The 27,958-nt window shown below is 46.2% G+C and overlaps 1 protein-coding gene across 4 annotated transcripts in view; it reads right to left on the reverse strand.

Moving 5' to 3' along the window:
• The window catches only part of MIDN (midnolin), a 43,870-nt gene that overhangs the window by 8,371 nt on the left and 7,541 nt on the right, over positions 1–27,958 (reverse strand). Inside the window, exons 1-8 of one of the 4 annotated variants that reach the window (XM_039319281.1) lie at positions 22,579–22,909; positions 21,767–21,993; positions 19,285–19,372; positions 18,950–19,012; positions 17,695–17,865; positions 7,114–7,551; positions 6,018–6,150; positions 4,118–4,396 (exon numbers count right to left, since the gene is read on the reverse strand). In XM_039319281.1, coding sequence (XP_039175215.1) covers positions 4,118–4,396; positions 6,018–6,150; positions 7,114–7,551; positions 17,695–17,865; positions 18,950–19,012; positions 19,285–19,372; positions 21,767–21,984 — 1,390 coding nt within the window. In that variant the 5' untranslated portion in view covers positions 21,985–21,993; positions 22,579–22,909. Of the gene's footprint in view, positions 1–4,117; positions 4,397–6,017; positions 6,151–7,113; positions 7,552–17,694; positions 17,866–18,949; positions 19,013–19,284; positions 19,373–21,766; positions 21,994–22,465; positions 22,910–27,958 lie in introns of those variants that run through there. The other 3 variants (XM_039319282.1, XM_039319280.1, XM_039319283.1) reach the window with 3 other exon arrangements.

A 27,958-nucleotide genomic window follows, 5' to 3' on the forward strand; every position in this document is an offset into this window, starting at 1 on the left:
TGGCACGTAATGAATCTATAGCAGTGTTTCTCAACCTTGACAATTTTAAGGCATGTGGACTTCAACTCCCAGAATTCCACAGCCAGCATTGCTGGCTGTGGAATTCTGGGAGTTGAAGTCCACATGCCTTAAAATTGTCAAGGTTGAGAAACACTGATCTATAGTGTGGTGGGCTAAGGAATTCTGGGAGTTGAAGTCCGCAAGTCTTAAAGTGGCCAAGGTTGAGAAATTCAGTGTTCAGAGCACTCAAACTTATGAATTGTCCAGTTCAGGTTTTTCAAACCAAGTAGACCCAAACCTGAATTCTAGGGCCGACGGTAGAGATGGATTTAGAGGTGCAAATATTTTGAAGTCACTAATTTCTCCAACTTAAAGTCCTCTAGACCAGGGGTCCTCAACCTTGGCTACTTTAAGACATGTGGACTTCAACTCCCAGAATTCCTCAGCCAGCTTTAAAGTTGGCCAAGGTTGAAGACCACTGCTCTAGATAGGCTGGGACTACAATTCCCATACTTTCTTTCGAACTCAGCCTCTGTCATCAAGGAACCTTAAAGGAGATTCAGATTGCAGAAGCTTTAACGACCCTGCCTGTTTCCAACAAATGCGTCTTTATTATCATTTACTTGCCCTCTCTATTCCCAAACCCACGCCATGTCAAGCAAAATACAAAATGAAAGCCATATTCCACTTTCCAGTGGAAAAGATGCCCACTGGAGGAGGAGGAAAGTATGAATGGAGAATGGACTGTTTTCACACATACAAACACACTCATTGAACAGTGGTGAAGAAAGAGTGGGAATCAAATTGCAGACTTTAATCCAAGCTATCATTTCTCCACTAAGCAACAGGCAGTCTATTTACATATGCAAAATCGAAGTTGATAAAATAGTAATCAAAAGTCTTGAGGGAAGACAAATTTAAGGTCTCCTGGGCAGGCAATGAGTTAATGCCATCTATTAGCAAAAGCAAATAGATAATCTATTGTTCCATTATGCTTCAGGGTACCAGGGACCTAGGCCTTATTAATCCTGATAAACAGTTAATAAAGGAGGTTGATGGATGGAATAACTTAGTTGCAAAAAATTCAGAGAGAGAGCTCAGGGGTGGCTCTAAACCAATGATTCTCAACCTTTCTAATGCCGTGACCCCATATTACAGTTCCCCATGTTGTGGTGACCCCCAAGTGGGTGTGGCCACCAATAAGAGGGAGTAGGACAGCTAGGGAAAAGGGGAAAAAATGGCGGACAGCATGGTTTGGTGACCCCCGTGAAATGGTCATTCGACCCCAAATGGGGTCCCGACCCACAGGTTGAGAACCACTGCTCTAAACCAACATGCTGGCTGGGGAATTCTGGGATTTGAAATTCACTTATCTTGAAAGGTTGCTGAGGTTGAGAAACACTGCTCTAAACCAGCATTTATTTACTGTCTGAGTTCACGCCCCATGTAAGTCACATTTAATCCTGACTCCAAGAACATATCCTAGCAGGTTTTTTAGCAGTGATATTGAAGAGTTTTTTTTCCCATTCCTCAGCAGGAAATCTAGTTTTGAATTTCCTGGTGGCCTCCTTTCCCAAGAAATAATCAACTCAGGCTGTGCTTTTGGACTTCAGCCAAGGCCAATGAGATAAACAGGAGGAAGTGTTGGGCTGATCTTGAAAGAAAGGAAATGTAGGTCGTATTTCACAGCTCCTTTATTGCATTTTGGACTGGAGTGGATTATGGGGTGGAGGTTTTACACACCTGCAGGAAGAGCTGACATTAGGGACAGGGATAAAAGCAAGACACTCTTGACACGTATGCCAGAACTCCCACAAAGCAAACAAATATAAAAACACCTATACTTAAAAGCGACAAACCAATAATATTTCATCAGTCAAGATCACACTAAAACAGTGTTTCTCAATCTCAGAACTTGGGAGATGTCTGGACTTCAACTCCCAAAATTCCTCAGTCAACATGCTGGAATTTTGGGAGTTGAACTCCAGACATCTTCAAGTTGCCAAGGTTGACAAATATTACACAAAAGGCTAGACGAGGCAATCCAGAAAACCAAGACCACAAGGTCCAGATCACAAACTATCCTACCTCACAGGGTTGTATACTGCCACACATACTCATGAGAGGAAGAAAGCTAATTGCATGTTTGAGAAATAGACTCGGTTGTGAGAACCATAACATACGGAGGCGGTTGTTATTTTCCAGGAAGGGAACTGATGCAATAACATGTCCAAGAATTCTGAGAATAAGGTAAATACCTCCAGGAAAATTAATCGTAAGTCCACATAGCTCCTATTTTTTGAGCTACAGCTGAAAAAGGGCCTGAAATACAATACCCCCATATAATTTACAATATTCCAACTATAGGGATAGACAGGCATCCTGCTTGCTCATTTCAGATAGAGCAGGGGCCTTCAAACTTGGCCCTTTTATGACTTGTGGACTTCAACTCCCAGAATTCCTCAGCCAGCATGCCTGGCTGAGGAATTCTGGGAGTTGAAGTCCACAAGTCATAGAAGGGCCAAGTGTGAAGATCCCTGAGACAGAGCATGCCTACTGCTTGCTGTCATTCTCACAAATGTTCATCATGGCTAAGGCATTCAGCCGCTTCCTCATGAATGTATCATGGTGACAGCAATCTATGGTTTATTGAGTCCCTTCTTCCTTCCTTCGGGGCATCCTGCAACTCTGGTAATGACTGGCACTTCCTGGCCTTTTTTAGGTTTCCAAAAAACAAGCAAACAAAAACAAAAACAAAAAAACAAAAACCCATATATCCATAAACTTCTTTGGCAAAGGATTCAGTAAAACAGCAGAAATCAGCAAAAAAAAAAAAAAAAATTACATCAGGAGTAAGACTGGTTTGTATAGGGAAGCCCTCTATTCCCGCCTTTCATGCAATTTTTTTCTGGATGAGTAACAACGAATTGCACCAGTTCTAGAATTGCACCAGTTCTAGCCCGCCTGAGGAATTCAGCATACGAATCCAATTAAATCATTCAGAAAAGTTCACTGCAACTTAAGTTTCTTTGGCAGTTTATTCCTCTCCATTGCCCAATGTCACAATGCTGAAAATCCAAAGGCAGGGGTAAAATGATGTAATAAAACAAAGAGCTCAAAGTTCTAACTTAAACCATCGTTTCTCCAAACCAGGATTCCCCAAACTCTTTTTTCAACCTTACAGGCACCCAAGTTCACCCCCTTTGAGAAGTTCCAGATCGTTCATCGAACCCCATTTATTACATGTAAATAAGTTAACAGCAACTACTTTAATGGTGCTGCCAATAACAATGCTGCTAATCCTCAACTTATGACAATTGGGATACCAGAACGCTTGTCAATAAGTGAGGCAGACGTTAAGTAGGTCACACCCCCTTTTACAATCTTTTTTTAACCACAGTTGTTCAGTGAATCTGGCTTTTCCCCCTGATTTGGCTTATCATATGCTGGCGGGGAAGGTTGATCTTAATTATAAGCCACCCAGGGTCGCTTTTTAGGGTGAGATGAGTGACATATAAATTTAAAAAATAAATGTGGATCATATGACCCTGGGATGCTGCCACCGTTCTAAATAGATGCTGGTTGCCAAAATGCCTGAATTTTGATCGCGGGATGTTGTGACAGTTGTTAAGTATGAGGCGAGGTCACTTTTTGGAGTGCCGTCGTAACTCTGAGCAGTCACTAAACGAATGGTCATACGTTGAGGAGTACTTATAATACCGTAACAAAAACAATCCTGGATATTCCACAGATGCTGCTCCAAACTCTTGCAAAATTAGGACAGTCCCAACCCAAAAACAATAACTGATCCTACCCAGGGGTGGGATTCAGCGGGTTCACACCACTTCGGCAGAACCGGTAGCTAATTTTTTGTTGCCCAGGCCCAGAATGGACTTCCGGAAGCGGCATCCACACAGAGAACCGGTTGTTCACATATTTGAATCCCACCACCATTTTTGCACATGCCCCTCCCAAGAATAAGCCCCGCCCCCAAGCTCCACCTACCCAAGACTTTCTGTTCTGCTCAGAGACCAATCTTCCCCTCTCTGGATGACTAAGACAGGGAAGGGAGAAACAAAGGGGGGGGGACCCCTAAAATCAAGGTTTGTGGACTCACCAGTGGGTTTGCAAGTGGCTGCTTGGCTTGGGCACTGGACCCCCAAGTGCAAGGGCTGGTTAGCAGCAGCTGCCGTTCTTTCTGAGGTAGTGTGGTTGTTGAGATCCAGGGAAGGGGTGGACAAGGAGCACTGCGTCTGGCACCGCAGCTGCGTCAGCGACTGGGGCATGCCCTGGTAGTGCCGCGTGGCACTCAGGAGGTCGTTGAGGATCTGCAGGATGGTGCTGATGTCTCGGCGTGGCCTCCCGCTGCTGTCTTGGCAGTTGGGGTGCAAAGTGCCTGCAGGATGGAAGGAGAAGCAGAAAAGGTTGTAGCAGCGCATCAAATCTATTGTGGGGGGAAAACCAGCAGTATTGGTTTATAGCAGGGGTCTTCAAACTTGGCCCTTTTACGACTTGTGGACTTCAACTCCTAGAATTCCTCAGCCAGCGTGCCTGGCTGAGGAATTCTGAGAGTTGAAGTCCACAAGTCATAAAAGGGCCAAGTTTGAAGACACCTGGTTTATAGCAATGTTTTTCAACCTTAGGCGCTTTAAGATGTGTGGACTTCAACTCCCAGAATTCTGGGAGTTGAAGTCCACACATCTTAAAGCACCTAAGGTTGAAAAACACTGCTATATATTGTAGTGAGATTTTTTTCAAAATGTTTAATCTCTGGTGGCTTTTCTAACAAGCCAAGTTGCTAGTCCTGTAGGGGAAGGATCAGCAAACTTTCTTCTCTTAAGGGGCCAGATCCTGCCCCTCCTTCATGTCTCTAGGCACACCTGCCAGGTCTATGGGCCAAGGAACATGGCAGGCATTGGGAAGGGCCAACCCTCCAGCAAGGAATCTGCTGATAGGCTGCTTGCATTCAAGAGGCCCCTTTGCCCTGGTAGTCCAGTTGAGTCTCGGGCTTGATGTCATTTCCCCCCCCACCTCAACCAGATTTGGCCAACCAGCTTTAATTTACCCACCTCCCGGTCGAAGTTATTATTCAACTTTTTCTGTAATAGAAAGCAACACATGCCACTTTTTTTTCTTCTTTAAGCCAAATGCTACTTTCACTTATAGCAGAATTTTTTAATAGGTTTCTTTAAAACAGTGGTTCTCAACCTGTGGGTCGGGACTCCATTTGGGGTCGAACGACCATTTCACGGGGGTCGCCAAACAACGCAGTCCGCCATTTTCCCCCCTTTTCCTTAGCTGTGCTACTCCCTTTTATTCTATTGGCTTTTGAAAGCCAATAGAATAGACTCTCTTGAATAGAGTCTTGAAATAGACTCTCTTGAATAGAGTCTAATTCTATTGGCTTTCAAAAGCCAATAGGAATTGTCCAGGCTGTCTCTGCCCTGCTGAGCCCGCCAAAAGTCCCATTCTGCAAACGGTACTGCACCAGTTGAGTAGTCCTCGACTTATGACTGGTTGAGTAGCCTTCAACTTACGACCGGTTGGGGGTCGCGGCATTAAAAAGGTTGAGAACCACTGCTTTAAAAAAACGGGAGTGGGGGAGGGAAAACAATTTTGAAGTCTCTATTTATCATGGATAGATTGCTGAGTGTTTGGGCTAATGATAACAGCGGCATCTTTTGCAAGCTGAACAGGTTCTGCAGCCATCAAGAGACAATGAGTTCCACAGGCTGGGGGCGAAAAGCAAAAAGTCATTTAGCTTAAATAAGGATAAACCTGTCAGATGCAGCCGCCATATTTCCTGGGAGAATACAAACCTAGGCAAACATTTGGAATTTCATTGGTTTCTTTAATTAATCCAGTGTTTCTCAACCTTGGCGACTTTAAGATGGGTGGACTTCAACTCCCAGAATTCCCCAGCCAGAGCCCCTGTGGGACTCTGAAGCTTGCATGTATTACCATCAACCCATATTTCCTCTTATGGGGCAGACAAGAGAAATGGAACACAGACATACCAGAAAACGTTCCCGAAAAAACCCCAGGGGCGTGGTTAACAAAGCTTTCTATCACAGCGCCATGTTTGCGGGTCCGAGAGGCCTGTGTGGGGCTGGTGCTGGGCGAACTTTTACTTCTTGAGGCGCAGTCTACCTGCAAAAGTCAAAGAACAGATGCTAAGCAGGGACAAGGACGGGCTGGAGACTCGTGAGAACCTTCCCTGAACCTTTTTTCAGACATGGGCTCATGATCACAAAAAGTCTGAAGCCAGCTTTTTCCTGCTCTCTCAAATGAAAACAGGGATAGGAGAAGATTGGACGCCTTATTCTGAGGCAGCTAGAAAAAAAAGAACAGAAAACCTGAAGCTCTAAGCCAGGGGTCTCCAAACTTGGCCCTTTTATGACTTGTGCACTTCAACTCCCAGAATTCCTCAGCCAGCGTGCCTGGCTGAGGAATTTTGGGAGTTGAAGTGCACAAGTCATAAAAGGGCCAAGTTTGAAGACCCCTGGGTATAAATCCTCCCATTCCCCACCATCCAGTCATGATGATTATGCTACCCTAGCAGTGTACCAAAGGCAACCAGAAATAATAAAATAATACTAAATACATTTGTATTTCATAGCAAATAATGAAGTGCTCCCACAGATTCACTAAGCCAGGGGTCTTCAAACTTGGCCTTTTGAGGACTTGTGGACTTCAACTCCCAGAATTCCTTAGCCAGCGTGCCTGGCTGAGGAATTCTGGGAGTTGAAGTCCACAAGTCATCAAAGGGCCAAGTTTGAAGACCCCTGCTCTAAGCCTCTTCTTTGGACCAAAGTTACGGTGGGCTTGTGATGTTCATCCTTAAGGACAGCATCTTCACAAATCCGCCCTGAGTCACCTGGAGAGTAGCCTAGTTTTGCTGAACTCTCTGTCTCCTGGTAAATGGCCCAAAGTCAACTATTTTGAGTTTCATGCCTAGGGCTGAATTAGAACTCTGTCGCCTGGTTTCTAGACTGGTGCCTTGAAAAGCTGCCATGGGTCAGGACTCCGCACCCAAAGGTCCAGCTTCAGCGTTTTCTGCTCATGCTCCACCCTCATTGGTTTTAACACCCCACAAAGCACCCCATAACTGACCTCTGAACACGAAGACATGACGCTGCCGCTCCCCCCTCCGTTGACTGTCTGTGCGCTGGCTCCATGTGAATGGAACATCCCTGCCGTGACGGGTGTCGGGTTAGCGGTGGTACAGTAGAGAGGCATAGTCTGCATTGGTGACGGAGAAGCAGCAGGACTGGGCACAGGGCTTGGCGGGCAAGCGGGCGCCGTGGGGAGCCGGGCAAAAGTGGGGGAGGCGGGGCTGCTCCCAGGGAGGGTGCGGCAACTGGAAGCAGCTGGTCCGGCCGCGGCGGGTGTGGAGCCTCCAGCTTGTTCTCCGCGGCTGGCAATCACGTGGCGATGCTGGAGCTGCCCGCTGTTTTGCTGAGCTGCCAGCTGCAGCTGGACAAACATCATGTGATCGCCCACCCTCAGGGCAAGGGTCAGGGGGGACCTCCCGGACAGGAAGTCGTTTACCTGGAAAAGAGAACAGCAGGTGGAGTGGTCAGATCAGATGGCTGATTTTTAAGCCAGGAGTTTCAACTAAGCACAAAGATATTCCTGGACACCCCCTCCAAACGTGTGGTAGATGGAAATTAGTGCTACCTGGTGCAGGATTAAATTAAAATAAACTAATAAGTAAACCTTAAGTTACTGCAGTTACAACACTGCAAATGCTATAGAAGTAGTCTTTGACTTATGACGGGTCACTTAGTGATATTTTGAAATCACCACTGATCTGAAAAATGGGATTTACTACTCAAAGTTTCAAAATTTCTGACGGTCAGGCCCCCTCCACAGTCACATGACCAAACTTTGGGCACTCAGCAACACAGCCACATTTACACCCGTTTGCAGTGTCCAGCGGTAACGTAACTGTGTTCTACAACATTTTTCCCCAAACTGACACTTACTTCCAAGGTTTAGCAAAACCACAGCCGTAATGAACCACTGATTCACTTAAGGATTGTGGCATTTGCTTTATGACTGCAGCATTCACTTAACAACTTCCAGAAAAAAAGTCATAAAATTAAAATATGTCACAGGACCATCCTGTTTTACGACTGTTATTGCCTACAACTGTAGTGGGAAGACTCCATTGTAGTTGTATGTCAAGGACCACCTGCTCCTGAAAACATATCTTAAGATTTCTTTGGTCCTTTCTTAGGAGACAAGGGGCTTCAGCACTCTAATGCTTAGTGCAGGGGTCTTCAAACTTGGCCCTTTTATGACTTGCGGACTTCAATTCCCAGAATTCCTCAGCCAGGCACCGCTGGCTGAGGAATTCTGGGAGCTGAAGTCCACAAGTCATAAAAGGGCCAAGTTTGAAGACCCCTGGCTTAGTGGATTTGTGGGAACACTTCCATTATTTGCTATGAAATATAAATGTATGAATTTATTAATTAGTATTATTTTATTATTTCCGGTTGCCTTTGGTGCACTGCTACGGTAGCATAATCATCAAACTAAGAGACTCATCACACAGTAAGTTGCTGTTTTGAATTAAGACTTTCCTGCATGCAGCAAGATAGGTGGCAAACAAATTTAATAATTAAAATAAAATATTCAAGAAAACACAAGACCCTGGTTAAAGCTCTCTTCCTAGACCAGGGGTGGTGAACTGTGGTCCCTTCATGACCTGTGGACTTCAACTCCCAGAATTCCTGAGCCAGACATGCTGACTCAGGAATTCTGGGAGTTGAAGTCCACAGGCCACAAAAGGCCCATAGTTCCCCACCCCTGTACCTAGATCTTCTCCTTCCAGTCAGCTATTGAGTGCAGAACAAGAGGCAATGTTCAGCTGAGGTGGACTAATTTAAAGACAGATCATAATATACCCGATGGGCCTTCAGAACAGGAGAGAGGACAATGTGGCCTAGCGGATGGAGACTGGCTAGGAAACCCCAGAGCAGTCAATATTTGCTTAACAGGTGGGACCTGTAACTGAAGGGTGGCTTTTTTAAAGTAAGTAAGTAGGTAAGTAAGTAAGTAAGTAAGAAAGAAAGAAAGAAAGAAAGAAAGAAAGAAAGAAAGAAAGAAAGAAAGAAAGAAAGAAAGAAAGAAAGAAAGAAAGAAAACTAGGCAGTGGCCTTTGATGTCAGAACTGAGGTATTACAGAAGAGAAGCAAGAAGAAGCCACCTTCAAACCAGGATGAAACTTTTCATAGGGTGGCCTCCCCAAATCTGGGAAGGGGAAAAGGCCACAAGGGCTGACTTGTGCACCAAGGGCTCATGCTGCTGGTGTGTGTGTGTATCTATTTATCTCTTAGGCACTGCCACCTCTGGTGTAAAGAGACTGGGAAAGGTATGCCAAACAGGGCTTTGGCACCACCCAGCAGGTCTTGGGGTGCTCCTGATCCCGTTTGCAAGCAAGCCTAGAGCAGCTGAGCCACTTTTTCAACCCCCCCCCCCACATGCACTAAGCAAGCGTCTAGATCTCATGGAGGACTGCCATATCCCTCCGCAGCACCATGCACACAAGGGATGGAGGACAACAAGGACTGCAGCAAATGATTCACCAGCCCTTGGAAGGTGCCAGATGGCAAGCTGCGGGCTTCCGGAAAAAAACAAAGCACAATGACAAAAGGACCTCTCCCATCTCGCTGACGGAGAATCGCCCTTCTGCACAGCTCCCTGCTTCCTGTCAGCGCACGATCAGCAACAAACAAACCCCCCCCAATCTTCCTTCGCCTCTGCAAAAACGTCAGCAAAACGAGAAAGGCGGCAGTTATCCATGCCTCCAGCTCAAAACACCCAACCTTCTACCACTTCTGCCTTTCTAGCCTTCCCCCCCCCCGCCTCACTGCAAAGACGGAAGCACGGATGGGAGGGAGGTTTCTGAGAAACCCGTGGGAACGGCAGCTCAAGGAAAGGTGGGTGGCCTTAAGAGGCGGTCGGGGCTGTGAACGGCAGAGCATCTACGGGAGGAAGAGGTGGGTGGGGAGGTGAGTTTCGGACACCAGGTAGGAAAAAATTGGGGTGGGGAGGCAGCCCAAGCAACTGAGTAGGACTTTTGGAGAAAAAAAAAAACACATTTTTTTTTCATGTAAAACAGGGCGGGAGGGAGCTAGAGTAAAAACTAAGTCCTATTCTAGCAAGAGGGCACCCGAGCACGTGCAGAGGGCGCCCCTCCTTGCCAAAAGAGAAAGTGTTGCATACTGTATACATATCTGCTTCTTCCTTTTGTACTTATTATCGCAAGCTGAAAGGTGCATGCTTTTTTTGAGATCAGAGGTCTCAAAGCACCACTTATTTTCTGGGTTCCAAACCGACTTTACTCGCCCAGCTTTAAAAGCCAGCAAGGTTAATCACAAAGGATCACAGAATCCGGGAAGGTTTTTTTTTTTCTTTTCTGATACTTAACCAGGAGTGGAGCCCTCAATTACGGGGGCACTCTATCCCCAAACACTAACCAGATGTTTAAAGAGAGAGGAGGCTGCTGAGGGGCTTTCCAAAATACATCAAAATGGATGGAGGGCTCAAGGGAAGTCAAATGAAGCCTGGATCACAAGCAGCATGAAGAGCTTCAGGGTCCTTGTGGGTCTAAAAGCCACTAATGGACCCTAAACGCCATCCTGGCAGGGTTCAGAATTGCGATGGAAAAAAAAAATACGTCTCCCCTAACTTGATGCCCCTGCAGGAATGCCGGATTATAATGCCCATTGCACTTAGCCAGCACAATTGATGGAAATAATAATCCAGTACAATTTGGGGGGGGGCAGCAGGGTTGGGGGGGAAAGTGATTCCCCAATTCTGCTTTCTGAAGTTCAAAACCTTCACATTTTTTTTCTTCGTGCCACTGATGCTTATCTAAGTTGACCACGCTGTGCTCAGAAGGGGAAGATGGGTCCTAAACAGCCTTCGCCATCAATAAATGGGACCGCTGGATTAACATGTCAAGGAACAAACAAAGGACCCCCCCCCAACAAAGCACCCCCATGGGCTGCAGACAGAATGCAGCCCTGAGAGGAAGGCAGGAAACTGGGGATACTGCTGTTGGTCTGGGCCAGCCAGGAGATTCCTGGGCCTTAAACCGCAGGTCCCCAACACTGGTTACCCTGAAACTGGGGAGCATCACTTAAAACCTGTGTTGTTGGTTTTTTTTAAATCTCTGCAGCTTGTTCTTACATCGCAGATCGCCCAGCTTTTCTTTATGCTACCAGTCACGAAATTCCAGCTTGGCCCGAGTCACAAAAGGCTCCCTTACCCTGCAAGTCACGACATCCGCACACACCTCCCCGTGCGCAAAGCGCCCGCCCCCATTGGTGGCACTTAAAGACCGCTGGGCACCCACCCAAGACAGTGCCTACCGCATTGAAAAGCAAAGGGGAAAGAGAGAAACGGGAGGGGGGGCTCCTTTAAGGAGAACAAGAGCACCAGCTGCAGAAGGACCCTCCCTCCCTCTCTCCCTCTTCATACATGCATGCGTGTGTGGTTTTGATGTGCTTCAGCCTTCTCTTCCCTCCCTCCCTCCCCCCTCCCTCTCTCCATCTTCATACATGCATGCGTGTGTCGTTTTGATGTGCTTCAGCCTTCCCTCCCTCCCTCCCCGGAATTCCCTCTTCTTGGTGTCTGAATGCAAATCATCCCTTTGTTCTCCCAGGAACATCCAGCACAGATGGTAATTACCATATGCAAAAAAAAAAAAAAAAAAAAAAAGCCAGCCAGATAGGTTTGATTGACTGGGGGTCCTTGGCTGGGAGCCCCCCCCCCTCCTCCCAGATCTGCTCTCAGCAGCTTCTTTGTCTTGGTTGCCAAATAGCACAGATCTTTTAATTATTATTATTTTTTTTTCAGAAGGGAAGCAGGTCACCACCACCCGGGAAAAGCCCAAGGTTAGGGTTTCAGGACTGCCTCCTTTTTAATATTCTCTTTCCGGATCTTGGACAAACTGCAGCAGCCAGCCTTGCAGGAAGGGCTGTCAAGGGAAATGGCCCCTCCCCCCCTCCCCGCCACCCTACACAAAAGGGGAAAGGCAGGAAGGGACACACAAAGCAGGGTGGAGAGGAGACAACCGTGGCAACTTTAAGAGGTTTGGACTTCAACTCCCAGAATTAGCTGGCTGGGGAATTCTGGGAGTTGAAGTCCAGACCTCTTAAAGTTGCCAAGACGCTTGTCAAGATCCACCCAAATCTGCTTTCTTCCATCTAAGCCAGTGTTTCTCAACCTTGACAATTTTAAGGCATGTGGACTTCAACTCTCAGAATTCCACAGCCAGCAATGCTGGCTGTGGAATTCTGGGAGTTGAAGTCCACATGCCTTAAAATTGTCAAGGTTGAGAAACACTGAATTCTAAGCCAAAGGAGCTTAAGCTCTGCATCCAATCAGGAAGGGATCAAGGAAATCTCCCTGATTCTCACAATCCCCCTCCAGGCAGCACAGGAACTAAATCCTCAAGAAATCTTGCCTCCTCTGCTTCTGGTTTGGGAGAGCTGGCCATCTTAAGACCTCCATCTGTTTATTCCCTCCCGGCCAGCTCTTGTTTTCCTCCTTCCCATCCCTCCTGCTCTCCTCCAGATCCCTTTGACGTCAAGAGACCAATCTTCGGTTAGCGGAGATCTCTCCGGACACCTCCCTCCCTCCCTCTCTCTGTTCCCCCCACCTCCTTTGTGGGATGACTCACTCAGCCTCAGCGTCAGTTTCCCCCCCCTAAAAAAGTGGAACACTCCGTGACCAGGCCCTGGCGTGCCACAGGATTCTTGGCAGTGCCAACATGTCCTTCCTTAAGCTGCTTGCCTCCCCCTCTAGTATATGGGGTGGGTGAGAGGGAGGGGAAGACACACACATTTGCACACCAAAGCTTGGAGGCTCAAAAAGATCACAAAATAGGAAGTCTCTCTCTCTGTCCAGGGCAATCAATCTGTAGCATGGTTTGATTCAGGCAGCCCTTTAAGAGGTTGGGGGGGGGGAAATCTCCAAAGGTATCTAGAACACCCCCTTGCTTGGTGCAGGGTCTTCTGTTGTGTTTCCCTGAAAATAAGACCTGGTCTTATATTAATTTTTGCTCCAAAAGACGCATTAGGGCTGATTTTCCAGTTAGATCTTATTTTCAGGGAAATACGGTACTAAATGCGATCTTAACTGGGGCTTATTTTTCAGTTGGATCTTATTTTCAGGGAAACACAGTACTAAAACACTATGGACCCTAGGCTATCCAGCCTGGGTTTTGAACACCTCCACCAAAGAGGATATGCCACATCAAGAGACCACCTCTCCTAGTGATTGACAGCACTTAGCTTCAATAAATCAATCCTAATCACAAACCTGAACTTTCATTCTCTGTAGATGTAATTCCTGATTTTCATGCAGAACGGGTGGGGTGCTAAGAGATTTTTAAAAGGTCCACCTGAGAAGGTGTTAGGCTGCAAGAGCAGAGTTCCAGAAGAGAAAGAAAAAAATGAAGTACAAAGGATAATCACCCAACTGGAAAATATCCTTGAGGTCATCTAGTCTGACCCCCCCTGCCCAAAGGTGAATGTTGAAGAACAACTTCAGCAAAGGAAAGACAATTTCCTTCAGAGTCAGGCCATACAACATCAAACACTGGGAAGTTTTTACTAATGTAAAAAAAAAAAAATCTGCTTCCGTATTGATCAGACTTCTGCCCTATAACAAAACCAGAACAGGTCTTGTTCCTCTTAGGCGTGACAAACTCTTTAAATGTTTGATTACCACTAGCACAGCACTTTCCCATCTCATTTTGGATACACACATACATAACCCTTTCGTGCTTTCCTCTCCCCCCTTGCCAGCATATAGGCAGTCCTCAACTTATGACAACCGTTCAAAATTATGACAGAACTGACAAAAAGGTGATCGGTCATCACACCACTGCAATGTCCCAACAGTCACATAATCAAAATCTGGGCAGTTGGCAACCGACACGTATTCACAATGGTTGCAGTGTCCCAGAGGTCATGTAAACAGCATTTGCGACCTTCCCAGATGGCTTCTGACAAGCAAAACCAATGGGGAAGTTGGATTGTCTTAACAGCTGGCTGGGGAATTCTGGGAGTTGAACTCCACACATCTTAAAGTGGCTGAGGTTGAGAAACTCTGCTCCAAAGGGACTGAAGGGATAGGATCCAGTCAAAGAGGAAGAAAATCCAGAGCAAAGCTTACCATTGAATCAGAAAGCAAAGTCCGGCTTCCCAAACCAAGAGAGATCATTCAGATTAGATTCAATTCCCCCCCCCCCCATTCAACCACGCCTGGCCTAAGTTAACCCTGGCTTCTTTCCAAGCTGTGGGTGGTGGCATTGTAAACACAGGGTGAGCCGGGCTTGATAATCTCCTTGGCAGCAACGCACACGGCCTCATTTCATAACCAGGAATGCCCTCTGGTGTCAGATGATTACCCCCCCCCAGGTCCCAGCATCCACAGCCAGAAGAAACAATGGAATTTGTAATACAACCAGGATTATCAGCAGGTTACTGGTTGTTTCTTAGCTGAATAGATGAGGTAAAAGGAAAAGAGACTCTCTTAATAAGCTCTCCTTCTTATCCACCCTGAGGAATTCTGGGAGTTAAAATTCACAAAGTTGCCAAGTTTTTAGAGCCCCTTGCTTTAAAGCAGTGTTTCTCAACCTTGACAATTTTAAGGCATGTGGACTTCAACTCCCAGAATTCCACAGCCAGCATTGCTGGCTGTGGAATTCTGGGAGTTGAAGTCCACATGCCTTAAAATTGTCAAGGTTGAGAAACACTGCTTTAAAGTATCAGCCATGGATGGAAAGGGGGGGGGGGCAGCAATTTTTTTATAAAGCTGGTCAGTTTACCAGAGGCCCTGTTCAGCCTTCCTAAATCTGAAGCCCACCAGATGGCCTCATCCAGCAAACATCAAGAGCCACACACCCAAGGGGCCCTTGAAGGGAAGGACATCACTCTATCAAGCAGGACATTTGGCCTTCAAAATTAACAATTCAGAGCAAAGCTTTCCAAATTTACAGCATTTGGGCTTCCTACGCTGGGTCCTCAAAATACCTGGGGGGGGGGGGAGTTATTCCAAGTGTCTTATTTCCCTTAGGAATGTTGACCCACAAACATCTGTGAACAGGTAGTCCTCAACTTACAACAGTTCATTTAGTGACTGCATAAAGTTATAATGGCATTGAAAAATGTGATTTATGACCGTTTTTCAGTTACGACCTTTGCAGCCTTCCCCATGATCATGGGATCAAAATCCAGGCCCTTGGCAACTGACTCATATTTGTGACCAAGTCACATGATCCCCTTTTGCGACCTTCTAACAAGCAAAATCAATGGGGAATCCAGATTCACTTAACAACAGGGTTACTTAATAGTGGCAAGAAAGGTCGTAAAATGGGGCTCACTTAACAAATGTCTCACTTAACAGAAATTTTGAGCTCAATTGTGGTCATAAGGACTACCTGTATGTCTTTGTTGGCCAGTGAGGGCCAAAGGGTAGGACAGGGGTAGGGGTAGGCAACCTTGGCTTTTATGATTCATGGACTTCAACTCCCAGAATTCCTGAGCCAGCCATGCTGAGGGGAAAGGGAGAGGTTTCCAAGCTGAGCCATGCTGGCTCAGGAATTCTGGGAGTTGAAGTCCACGAATCATAAAAGAGCCAAGGTTGCTTACCTGAAAGGTACTAGCAACTCTTAGCTTTTTTGTGGTGCTTTTTCCCCCTTTCCAATTTCTTGAGAAATAAGCCATGCCAAAAATCTTTTCCAAAGCCCGGAACTGTTACAGATTAATCCATGGACCACGGTATGTGCTCATCTCTCCTCTTCCCTCCTCATCGCTTCTTCCTTTCATCTCTTGCCTTTCAGAAAGGTAACTTGTGGGCAGGGAACACTTCCTGCTTTAATATTATTGAGGATCATAGACTCATAAGGGCTGGAAGGGACCTTGGAGGTCTTCTAGTTCAGGGATAGGCAACCTTGGCTCTTTTATGACTCGTGGACTTCAACTCCCAGAATTCCTGAGCCAGCCACGCTGAGGGGAAAGGGAGAGGGTTCCAAGCTGAGCCATGCTGGCTCAGGAATTCTGGGAGTTGAAGTCCACGAGTCATAAAAGAGCCAAGGTTGCCTATTCCTGTTCTAGTTCAAAACCCCCTGCTCAAGATGAGAGCCACATCAAACCCCTAAAACCCCACTGCCTAAATTGCCCTTCCTTCTCCAAGCAAGACTATCTTAGTCTTATGGCACATTCTCGCTCCTGAAAATATCCCAGGGTGTCTGTCTGTGCAAAGAGAAAGGAATGTGCAAATAGCAAAAGCAATTGAATCAGAGCCAGAGTTATCACAAACAGAAGGCCAGCTAGCAAGTCCCTCTTCACTTCATCACTCTTTGGTATCCTTCCCCCATCTATTTCCTCTCTAGGTCTCCCTATCCAACCCTTCCTTTTCTGCATTTTAAGTACCATAAACCTGAATGACTCCCAAACCCCTCTTTCCACCCTCCCTTTCTTCTCTGTCAACTGGGTGCAATGTGATTCCCCCCCACCCAACACTCTGCAATCCCTTGACTTCCCTTGCAACCCGATGTTTTGTTTTGTTTTTTAATTGCAAAAGAACAGGAAGGGATGTTATGCTGGGTTACAAAAAATTAGAAGTCACATGCAACAAGGGAAGGGACAGGATTAAGTGAAGGAAAAGTTGGAAGGGGAAGGAGAGTGTTTTGTGTTTGTTAAGGGGAGGGGTGGAGGCAAAAGAGAAGGGTACAAAACCCTTCAGACAGGGAGGAGAAAATGAACAAACAGGCAATTAAAATGCAAGGACTGTAAGACAGCCTATGTCAAGGGGATTCATTTTGAGTAGAGAATCAAGGAAGTAAAACCTTGACTCCTGTAATTCTCCTCCCAGGGTGGAGATAGCTAAGAAATACTATTATCTGGCTGGAGAAAACCCTATTATTCTCAGCTCTTTGGAGAAGCAACTTTTCTCAAAAAGACTTCCTAAAAAGAGGGGGGGAGGGGGAGGAGGGAACCTAGAGAATAGGTAGGTCCCCAAAGTCAGTCAGTCTTTCTACATATCAGCTCAGCCAGGCTTCACCAAACTTAAGTATCAGTGACAAAGCAAACTATGATACCTTCTCATAATATTCATTCATTGCTATAATTGATCAGTAGAGACAGATCTAGGAGTTAAAAGTCAGACAGATTTGGTGGTTCTTTAAAAAAAAAACAGTTAATGAGTTAAACAGAAAGTCTAACGAATGAAGATCAGGAAGGATGAGCAAAAGCAGTAGAAATTAAAAGCCAGTGGAAATTGCTTAAGTCAGGACCTAAAGTAAAATACAACTGGTGAAAATGCTAATAAAGAGAATCTGTCTATAGATCTGCAGAGGAGAACCAAAACAGAATTAGAGCACCCTGGACTAGTCAAATAGACAGCACAGGACCCAGCCAAAAACTTAAGCACTCAACTAGCGTTGATAAGACAAACCAGCTGCTCATAAGCTTGCTTGCTTAATCAGAGCATCAAAAAAAGATCTGAAAGCGGTTGACTCTGAAATCAGGTTTTGTGTACATGAAGCCTTAGCTTTTTCTGTCTTACCGAAACTACAACTCTCAGGATTCCTCTCTAGCACGCTACCTGGGGAATTCTAGAAAATCTTGGCATACAATGAGGACATCAAGTAGAGCAGAGGTCCCCAACCTTTTGGGCATCAGGGACTGGTGCCATGGAGAACGTTTTTTCCGCGGACCAGAGGGGGTGTGGTTTTGAATACTGCCTGCATCCCGAGGACGGAGCTTTGTTCGTTTGTGTGGCCCGCTTGCTGGCATGCTGCGGACCGGTGCCGGTCCACAGACCGGGGGTTGGGGACCCCTGAAGTAGAGGATACATTTTTATTACTATTATAATAATAAAGAAAACTGTAGCAGAACTGAAACAATGATAAATACAAGAGAAGAGCAACTACTTAGATAGAAGGGAAATAGGCTAAACGCACTAACCTTCCCATGGACAAGGACAGGGGTAGGCAACCTTGGCTCTTTTATGACTCGTGGACTTCAACTCCCAGAATTCCTGAGCCAGCATGGCTCAGTTTGGAAACCTCTTCCTTTCCCTTCAGCATGGCTGGCTCAGGAATTCTGGGAGTTGAAGTCCACGAGTCATAAAAGAGCCAAGGTTGAGTACCCCTGGACTAGAATCTTGATAAGAGATTTTGCTTTGTCCCTGACAAAGTCACTATTTATTTATTTATTCATTAAATTCTCAATTTATTCAATCCTGATGTCCTTCCAATGTTTTGCTTTGTGGCCTAAGGTGCCAAATCACTTGGACTCCTGGGAATTGTAGCCCAAACTTCTACAGCAGTGTTTCTCGACTTCAACCACTGGAATTCTGAGAGTTGAAACCTCAACCTACAGGGTCCTGCTCCCTTTGCAGTGGACCCATAATGACAGTGCTGTATCTACTACAACTCCCCATCTTTTTTTTGCCTGCACATCTTTTTCTCTTAAACAGTGGTTCTCAACCTGTGGGTCGGGACCCCATTTGGGGTCGAACGACCATTTCATGGGGGTCGCCAAACAACGCAGTCCGCCATTTTTTCCCCCTTTTCCTTGGCTGTGCTACTCCCTTTTATTCTATTGGCTTTTGAAAGCCAATAGAATAGACTCTCTTGAATAGAGTCTAATTCTATTGGCTTTCAAAAGCCAATAGGAATTGTCCAGACTGTCTCTGCCCTGCTGAGCCCGCCAAAAGTCCCATTCTGCAAATGGTGCTGCACCAGTTGAGTAGTCCTCGACTTATGACCAGTTGAGTAGTCCTCGACTTACAACCGGTTGAGGGTCGCGGCATTAAAAAGGTTGAGAACCACTGCTCTTAAAGATGGAAGAATTGGACCAAGCAAAGTTTTTAAAAGAGCACAGACCATTTATTCATATCTACCTGAGTCGCATCTTACCTGAGTTTCGGTTAAACTTTCTAACGCTTGCATCACCGACTGTTCTGGCCTGGATGCTTGAGACTGTAGAAGAAAAGAAGAGAGGAAGTTCTGAATTTCCTGCCCCTAGAACAGGGGTAGGCAACCTTGGCTATTTTATGACTCATGGACTTCAAGTCCCAGAATTCCTGAGCCAGCCATGCTGAGGGGAAAGGGAGAGGTTTCCAAGCTGAGCCATGCTGGCTCAGGAATTCTGAGAGTTGAACTCCATGAGTCATAAAACAGCCAAGGTTGCCTATCCCTGCCCTAGAATGACCTTGGCCTGAAACCATGGTTAGCAAACGACTAAAAATTACCATCAAGCCAGCTTCCACCGTGGGCACCAAAGTCAGCTTGCTCCCTTCTCCGACCCCCAAATCTTGCAGCTTGCCTGAATTCAGCCGACTGGAGGAGAAAAGCAAGGAATGGAAAGAAAAAACAAAGACTTAGTTTACAAGGTCAGAAAGGGCCACACCGATTACCAAACACTTCCTCAAACATTTTAACTGTTTGCAACTGTTATAAAGACAGGGAAAAAACAACAACAGCAGCATAGGATTTCTAAGGAGCTTGTGATTAAAAAAAAATAATAGAAGGCTGCTGTTGCTTTTATTATTATTAAAATGGTTCCTGTGACAACATTAGTTCTAATAAAGATGCAGCCACCAAGAAAATCCTTTTTTTCTCTCTCTCTCTCTCTCCCTCCCACTAAACTCCTGTCTCAGCCCAGGCGCTCCACTTTCCGCTCCTTATGTAAACATAATATCATAAGTCTCTCTCTTATCTCTGCTGCCCCCATGAGAGAGGAGGGCTGTGATTCTGCAGGCAACTCTCCAAAGGCAAACATCCCTTGCTTTTCCTACTGTTCCAGACAATTGAACTGACAGATCTGGGAAGCTAAAGAAGGTTAAGGGATGGGGGTGGGGGAGAGAAGCAGATAAAAGAATCCTATCAGCAGCTGTTGGAATATTTTTGGTGGGGTGGGGTGGAGGGTCCAGAAGAAAGAGACTTGAAGGTGGGTGAATTTTGTTTTTCCAGTCTGATTCCCAAAAAAGGATGGGAGAAGGTAGCTTTTTGGGAACAGATCAATTGATAAAACCAGCTCCCCCCCCCCCCCCGCACACCTTATCGTTTACCATTATTCCCGTCAGAATATTCTAAGCTTGTACAGATACCTAGAACTTCTTAATTGCCAAAAGGGCTGGGAGATAAAATGACATATTTTTTTTGTTGTTTTAAAGCTAGATTTTAAATCATCTTTCAGTTTACCTTAAGCTCAGAGGCTGGGAAGATGCATAAAGGAGTAAAAGAGGGGTAGACTTTGGGGCCCAGTGCAGCGTTGAGGGCTGATTGTACAAAGACAGAGCTGTTTTGCATCTTAAGGACTGATCCGTTCTGCATTCTCTAACAAAGCTAAGGGGGGGGGATTTAGTTAAACAAAGAGAGCGGCTCAGACACTCCAGATAGCCCTGTCTCTCCCCCCCCCCCAAACCAAACCCTTCCTCCTCACAAAGGACATTTCAAGTCAGCCCCAGCTAGCCTTCCCTGCACCTCCAAGATTTCTCCAGAAATCTTGGGGGGAAATTTTTTTTTTTACAGCAGTTAGAAGGTCTGTGTAAGTGATGGCCTGCATCTGTGTGCATGCAAGCGTGAATGTGTGTGTGCGCGCGCGTGCATGTGTGTGTAGGCGTACATTTCTCTCTATGCACTTGCACGCTACCCAAATTCAACCTTCAGAACAAAGGACACCTCCACCAAGGGAAGGGAGGCGAGGACAGAAAGGGAATCTGAAGCCAATATATCTTTTTTTTTGGAGGGGGGCGGGGGCGGGAAAGAACCTGAAGAGGATTTTCCTAGTCTTCCTCTCTCTTCATCTTAAGCAAAGTTGCCAGGACAAATTCTGATCCGGAGATCAGATCAACAGATATTAATATTTCTTCTCCAGCAGGGAAAAAGAGTGGGATGGGGGGGTTGCATCGGCATGTTATTTAAGGAGAGGGGGCTACACTTCGCTCTTTACAAAAGCTTTCTGAGTTTTACAAGGGGATAAAAATGAGGAATAAGGTATTTTGCGGAAAGAAATCTGCAAAGAGGATCAAGCTATATTTTTCTCTTCTAAGTACTCCATATAGGCTCCCTCTTGGCTGTTTTATAGTATGCCTGAATGTCAAAAATGAATCCCACTGCAGTCCCTCTCTCTCTCCTCTCCCTCCCTATATACACACACACACACACATACATACATACACAGTCTCCCTTCTGAAGAGATGCATGGATTCTTATCTAAACAGTATTCCACAATCAGCACATTTGCAATATTCCTTTTAAAAAAAGACGGTATATAATTACAGGCAGGCACCAAGATTTCTGCAGGCATTCACACACAATACACAAGAAAGTTCAAAGGCAGTTGCTGAGTAGCCTAGAATTCTACACTGTCTACTTTTCTCCATACACTTCGGGAAGTTTTCTCACTCCTTAGGAAGGCGGCTGCAGCCCTCAAAAATCTTTTAATACCCAGAAAAATCCCAAGCAGCTCCCGAATTTGCCTTTGAATTTGCCTTATCTGAACTCGAGATGATTTCCCCAGAGGTTCAAAGCAGCTAGTACTGCTTTTAATTAAAGGTCTCTCTCTCCCAATTCAAAAAAAGAAACAAATGGCTTGAATTCTAACTTCCCACTATCTTCTGCCCCCCACCCAAGTCTTTATTTCGAAACGGGGGGGGGGTAGGAAACGGACGAAAGATTCGACATACACTCAGAGGAGAGAGACATCCACAATCGCACAAGAGTGAATACCTTTCTTTATGTAAGAGAGCCAGCCGTTCCTTGGGGACTTTAAGCTTCTGAGACAGCCTCCTCTTCAGACCTTCCACCGTCTCTTCCACGGGGACAGAGAGCTCATACCGGGCCCCGGTGGTCGTGTGAATGAAAACATTCATAGGAGGGTCACTCTGGACAGTGTCGCAGGCTGGGGGCCCCCGGCTGCAGCTCCTGGGGGTGGGTTGGTGGTCCATTCGATTCACCTGGGGTGCAAAGGGGAAGGAAAGGGGTGGAGGAGGCAGAGATGAGGCCGAGAAGAAGCTGGGAGGCAGGCTGCCCCGCAGACAAAGGAGCGCCTTTTTCCCCCCGCCGCGTTTACACGACCCTGGAGCGACTCCGTCTCCTCTCTCTCCCCTCACCCCCCCCCCGCTACTGCCCTCGGCCGGGCGCAAATTCAAGTCCAACTAACGTCTTCGGATCTTTTCAAGAAAAGTTCTGCTCCGCCAGCCATCCGTGCGCAGAGAGCGCGGAGAGGGGAAAGGGCGTCTTTTGTCCTTTCACGACCCCCTTCCGCCAGAAAGCTACCCGCAACTCACTTATTTCTCCCCCCCCCCACTATTCCCGCGGATTACACGCGTCCTTAAGGGATGCGGAGAGGGAGGAAAGGATATTGTTCTTCTTCCGATCCCCGACACACATACACACATTCCATCCCACCCCCCCAAATAATACTACCTCTGCCTTCTTACGGAAATGCAGCAGGGAAGGTTAAAAATAAAAATCTGAAAAGCCCAAGAAAGGAGGAAAAACTAAAAGAGAGGCGCGCGGGCTACAGCTGGCTTCCCCACCTGGGCTTGAACCCGTGGCCAAACGCGCGCACACCGAGCAGCGAAGCAGCCGGCTCCAGCCGCCGCCGCTGCCGCTCCCGGAGTCTGGTGTGAAAGTAACCAGTGCCGGGAAGACACAGCGAAGGAGGGGAGATGAAAGAGGAGGGGGGGGGGAAAGGAAGAAAAAGTTAGAATGTATCAACGTTCTAAATGGGCGGAATTACTCTCCCCCTCCCCATTCATTCTTTACTCCTTTTTTCTCTCGGCCAGCCCCGCCGCAGCCAATCGGAGCTCTCCTCCCGCAGAGACGCCAGCGCGGCCGACCAATGGCTGTCGCTTCGCGGCTCTCCCCCACGTGGAAGAAGACCGGATGCCTCGCCTCGCCGCCCCCACCCCCCCCGCCTTCGCCCGCCCCGCCAGCGATCAAGCAATAGTGGGCGGGGCTTTGGGTGCCAGAATGGAGTTTTTCCTCCACCCACGCGCTTCTGCGAAGCCAGCCCCCGTATTTCCTCGCCCTTCCCCCCCCCTTTTTAAAGGGCCATTCATGATGTATTATTTCTACAACAAAGAGCTTTATTAAAAAAAAAAAGTGATACGGCGTGCGGGAGTTTTATCGAGATGCACAGACGGCGATAAACGGAGGGATCGCAATTGTAAAAGGGAGGGTTGGGGGGGATGCAATTAAAAGAGGCAGGAGGGTTTATTCAAACGTCATAATTCGGCTTCTTTTGATGCTTCAGAAAAAAATCGGTGTTTTTTTTTTTTTAAAGAAACGCTGCAATAACGTTTATTATTTAGGAAGGGTTTCATTTGGGATTTCTTTCGGCCGTTTAGACTGAATCTTCTTGCAACTGAAACAAATGCTGGGCTACATGCACTTTTTCCTCGGGGAAGTAACTTCTACTGTTCCCTGGGGCTTTTACTCAGAAGTAAACATGACCAGTCCTATTTATGTTTCCTATCTCCACTATAAGCATCGGTGTAACAGGCTTAAACTGGAACAGAACCAGACAAATAACTTGAGTGTGCAATTGTATCACTGGGGGGGGGGGTAAGGAACAAGAGGGGTAGACACTTCAGTGGGGGAACCCAAACAGTTGTAATTAACGATATAATTAATAAAGCCCCGGAGGATTTCAATGTATCAAAGTCTCAGTAAATGCAATTTTAAAAGAAGGATGAGAAACACGATCCTGCGTTCCTGTTCCATTGTGATCTATTTCTTTTGATAACTAGAAAATCTTCACATCTGAGAGTCATAATTTATAGAGTAGAATACTTTGTATAGAGTATAGGTCAGGGGTCTTCAAACTTGGCCCTTTGATGACCTGCGGACTTCCAACTCCCAGAATTCCTCAGCCAGCCCACAAGTCATCAAAGGGCCAAGTTTGAAGACCCCTGTCCTTATATATATACAAGGAGTATAAATCCTTCCATTCCCCACCATCCAGTCAGAGCTGAAGAAGCTTCTTGGATGAGAAGTGAAAGGTCTTCAAAGAGAAAAAAGAAAAGCCAGTTGCCTCGTGAAAAAACACCTTGGGGACAACCATGACCTAGAGCAGGGGTAGGCAATCTTGGCTCTTTTATGACTCGTGGACTTCAACTCCCAGAATTCCTGAACCAGCCATGCTGAGGGGAAAGGGAGAGGTTTCCAAGGTGAGCCATGCCAGCTCAGGAATTCTGGGAGTTGAAGTCCACGAGTCATAAAAGAGCCAAGGTTGCCTACCCCTGACCTGGATGACTGATAATTTCCATAGACACCTCCCCCATCTTACTGAAAAAAAAAAAAAGAATAGGACCTACCGCTGTCCAGATTGGCCACCATAAAACCTATAAACCTGAGTTTCGATAGACCTTTTTTCTCAGCGTGTCACGAATCACGAGATAACCTTTCTCTTAATCCCCGAATACACAAACCCATCAAACATAACTCCCTCCTTCCCTGCACCCCCAAAACTGTTTGCTCAGGTGGTGAACAAGAGCGGAAATCTAAAAATTTAAATTCCCTTTGGAGAAGGCAGGAAACAGGCAAAAATGGCTAATGTTATGTTCAGCTTCTTTAACACCAGCAAAAGTTAAAAATCCCAATTGTTTGGAGAAAAGGGTTCAGTTATTATATTGCTCTTCGGTGCCACAAACGGGAAGAAAAAAGAATCACTGGTGCCTTAATCAGCCTTCAGATGTGTCAGGATTAAAACTCTCCAAATTCTTTCCAAGAATTCTTGGAATTGTATTTTCCTTCTGCCTCTGGAAGAGGCCAGGTTGAAAAAAGCATCTTGAAGACATCTATCTGGCCCAGGTCAATAACTAAATTTCCTAGTCCTGCGTCTCAGACTTCAGATAGATCCCAAGAACTGAAGGAAAATGTTTTCAAGGGGGAAAAAAGACCCAAGAAAGTCCAGTTGCCTTTTGGAAAAGCACTTTTGAGACAACCCTGACCTGCATGACTGAGAATCTCCGTAGACAGGTAGTCCTCAACTTATGACCACAGTTGGGAGCAGAATTGCAGGTGTTAAAGGTGGTTGTTAAGCGAATCACGATGGGGTTTACTACCGTTTTTGCACAATTCTTAAGCAAATCACTGCAGTTGTTAAGTGAATCACTTGGTCACTGAGCAAATCCAGCTTCCCCCATTCACTTTGCTTGTAGGAAGCCGGCTGGGAAGGTTGCAAATGGGGATCACGTGACCCTGGGATGCTGCAACCGTCATAAAAGACAACAACAACAATAATACAGTTGGAAGGGACCTTGGAGGTCATCTAGTCCAACCCCCTGCTCAGGCAGGAAACCTTATACCATTTCAAACAAATGGCTGTTCAGCCGCCTTCTTGCCAGTTGCCTGAATTTTGCTCACGTGGCCCTGAGGATGCTGCAACGGTTCTAAGTGCCAGGGCGGGTCATTCATCCTTTTTTTTTTCAGTGCTGTTGTGACTTTAATTGGTCACAAAATGAATGGCTGTAAATCGGGGACTACCTGTAATTAGAAGGCTTAATCCTAAAAGGCAAGCAATGGAAAATGGAAAACAGCTTGACTTACAACCATTTGTTTATGGGAGAGTTCAAAGTTACGGAACTGAAAAAAAGTGACTTACGACCAGTCCTCACACTTACAACCAACTCAGCATCCCCCTTCCCCCCTCCCAGGCATGTGATTAAAATTGGGTGCTTGGCAATCAGGATGTATTTACAACAGTTGTAGTGTCGTGTGTGTGTGTGTGTGTGTGTGTGTGTGTGTGTGTGTGTGTGAGAGAGAGAGAGAGAGAGAGAGAGAGAGAGAGAGAGACGATGGCCATTTGCCCCCTTCCCAGCTGGCTTCAATGGGGGGAAGCTGGACTGATTTAATGACTGGTTGATTCGCTTAACAACGGCAGTGATTTGCTTAACAACCATGATAAAAATGGGTTGCAAATTGGTTGTAAAATTGGGCTTGACTCATTTAACAACGGCCTTGCTTAACAACGGAAATCCTGGCCTCAATTGTGGTCATAAGTTGAGGACTACCTGTAAAAGTTGAAGAGGACAGCCAGCAGCAAGGGAGATAGTTACAGAAGTGATGTGGTCACTAGACCTGGAAGACCGTGGCTGGCTGGGGGAATTCTGGGGGTTGAAGTCCACAGTGGCCACGGTTGAGAAACACTGATAGAACATAATGCTTTGGCAGGCTGAGAAAGAGATGGGTCATAACCATCCAAAGTTCAGCTTGTTTCAGATACTAGGCTAGGCTTCCTTCGGTTCTGAATCAGCCCGTTGGGCAGATGGCCGCCTATGATTTCAACAAATCAAACAAACTATCATATATGAGTCGTGTTCTCCACCTTTCCAGATTTTCGCGTCCTTGCAAGGAGGCCATCAAGAGCCACGATTTACCTAAAAAGGAAAAGGATCTCCTGCTTGAGCAGGGGGTTAGACTAGAAGACCTCCAAGGTCCCCCTTCCGGCCTTATGTTTTAACTGCTAGTGCCGTTCCTTAGCTTCCAAGGCTTGAGCCTTGGCTCCTGATCTTGGGGAGCCAAAGGGGGGAAAAAAGCAGGAACCAGCCAGAAAACTCCCTGCCAAGCCTGGCAGCCAGAAGGGCAACACCCCAGCTTCCTTCTGACCAGTCCAGTCTCATAATTCGGGCCTTGTGCCAATCACATTCACAGGACATACCTAAATGGGTTGGTCACTCCATAGGGGAAGTGATTTACCTTCCTGGTTCTCACTTCCCTTTAGAACAAAGATGCAAATGTAAACACCAGATTAAAAAAAAATATTATTATCCAACTTATTTGCCGCCCATCTCGCAGTTCAAAACAACTCAGCAACGGACTCTGATTTTAAAAAGTACACAGGGCCCCCATCGAATCAAAGTTCTCCCTTTCACTCCTCTCTATACAAAAAAAAAAGAGCACGCAACGGACAAATCTCAGACAAAAAACGACATCTTGCTCATAGCATGTATCCTCCCGCCATGGCGAGATACAGGTAGTTCTCTACTTACGACCATTCATTTAGGGCAGGGGTAAGCAACCTTGGCTCTTTTATGACTCGTGGATTTCAACTCCCAGAATTCCTGAGCCAGCGTGAGGGAAACTTTGGCCCCCTTCATGACTCGTGGACTTCAACTCCCAGAATTCCTGAGCCAGCATGGCTCAGCTTGGAAACCTCTCCCTTTCCCCTCAGCATGGCTGGCTCAGGAATTCTGGGAGTTGAAGTCCATGAGTTATAAAAGAAGTGGCCTACCCCTGATTTTGGGAATTCAAAATTACAATGCCACTGAAAAAAGTGACTTATAACGAGTCCTCACACTTATGGCCATGAATCAAAATTCACATCCAGTTTTTGCCCATAGGGTTAACAAAAAAGTGAGGAAAAAAATGGCTTGGCTTTATTGTTATTCCAGCTTCCATTTTTGGGGGTGTCACCGAGGTAAATAAGGCATGGATACAGAGAACCCAGGATACTGGCTGGATACTCACATCCACAAACAGTTAACCACAATGAATTCTAACCAAGTTTAAGATGGGGTGAAAATGCAGCTGCCTGGTCCTTAGTTAAGCAGTTAAGCCTCAGCACATTGTGGTTTGCTGTGTTCCAACTTAGCACAACTATGAGCAGAAAATGAATTACAATCATTTGTAAAACATGGCTGATAGCTTACTACAGTGTTTCTCAACCTTGGCAGTTTGTCTCCCAGAAGTCTGGGAGTCGAAGTCCACCCATTTTCAAGCTGCCATGGTTAAGAAAGACTGGCTTAGTATGAGGCATGAATCTAGCTGTTATTCAGCAGGCCATGATTTAACAGATCATGGCTTAACCCATTGCTCTGGCATGATGTATTATTAAATGTGATAGCAATTTGTATCAGTGAGCAAAAGGCTATCAGAAAAACATGAAGTGGGCATGAGTTCTTGGTCATTGGT

Source organism: Crotalus tigris, unplaced genomic scaffold (genome assembly GCF_016545835.1).
Source record: "Crotalus tigris isolate CLP2741 ecotype Arizona unplaced genomic scaffold, ASM1654583v1 scf7180000022970.308977840:1548163, whole genome shotgun sequence".
Taxonomy (NCBI): Eukaryota; Metazoa; Chordata; class Lepidosauria; order Squamata; family Viperidae; genus Crotalus; species Crotalus tigris.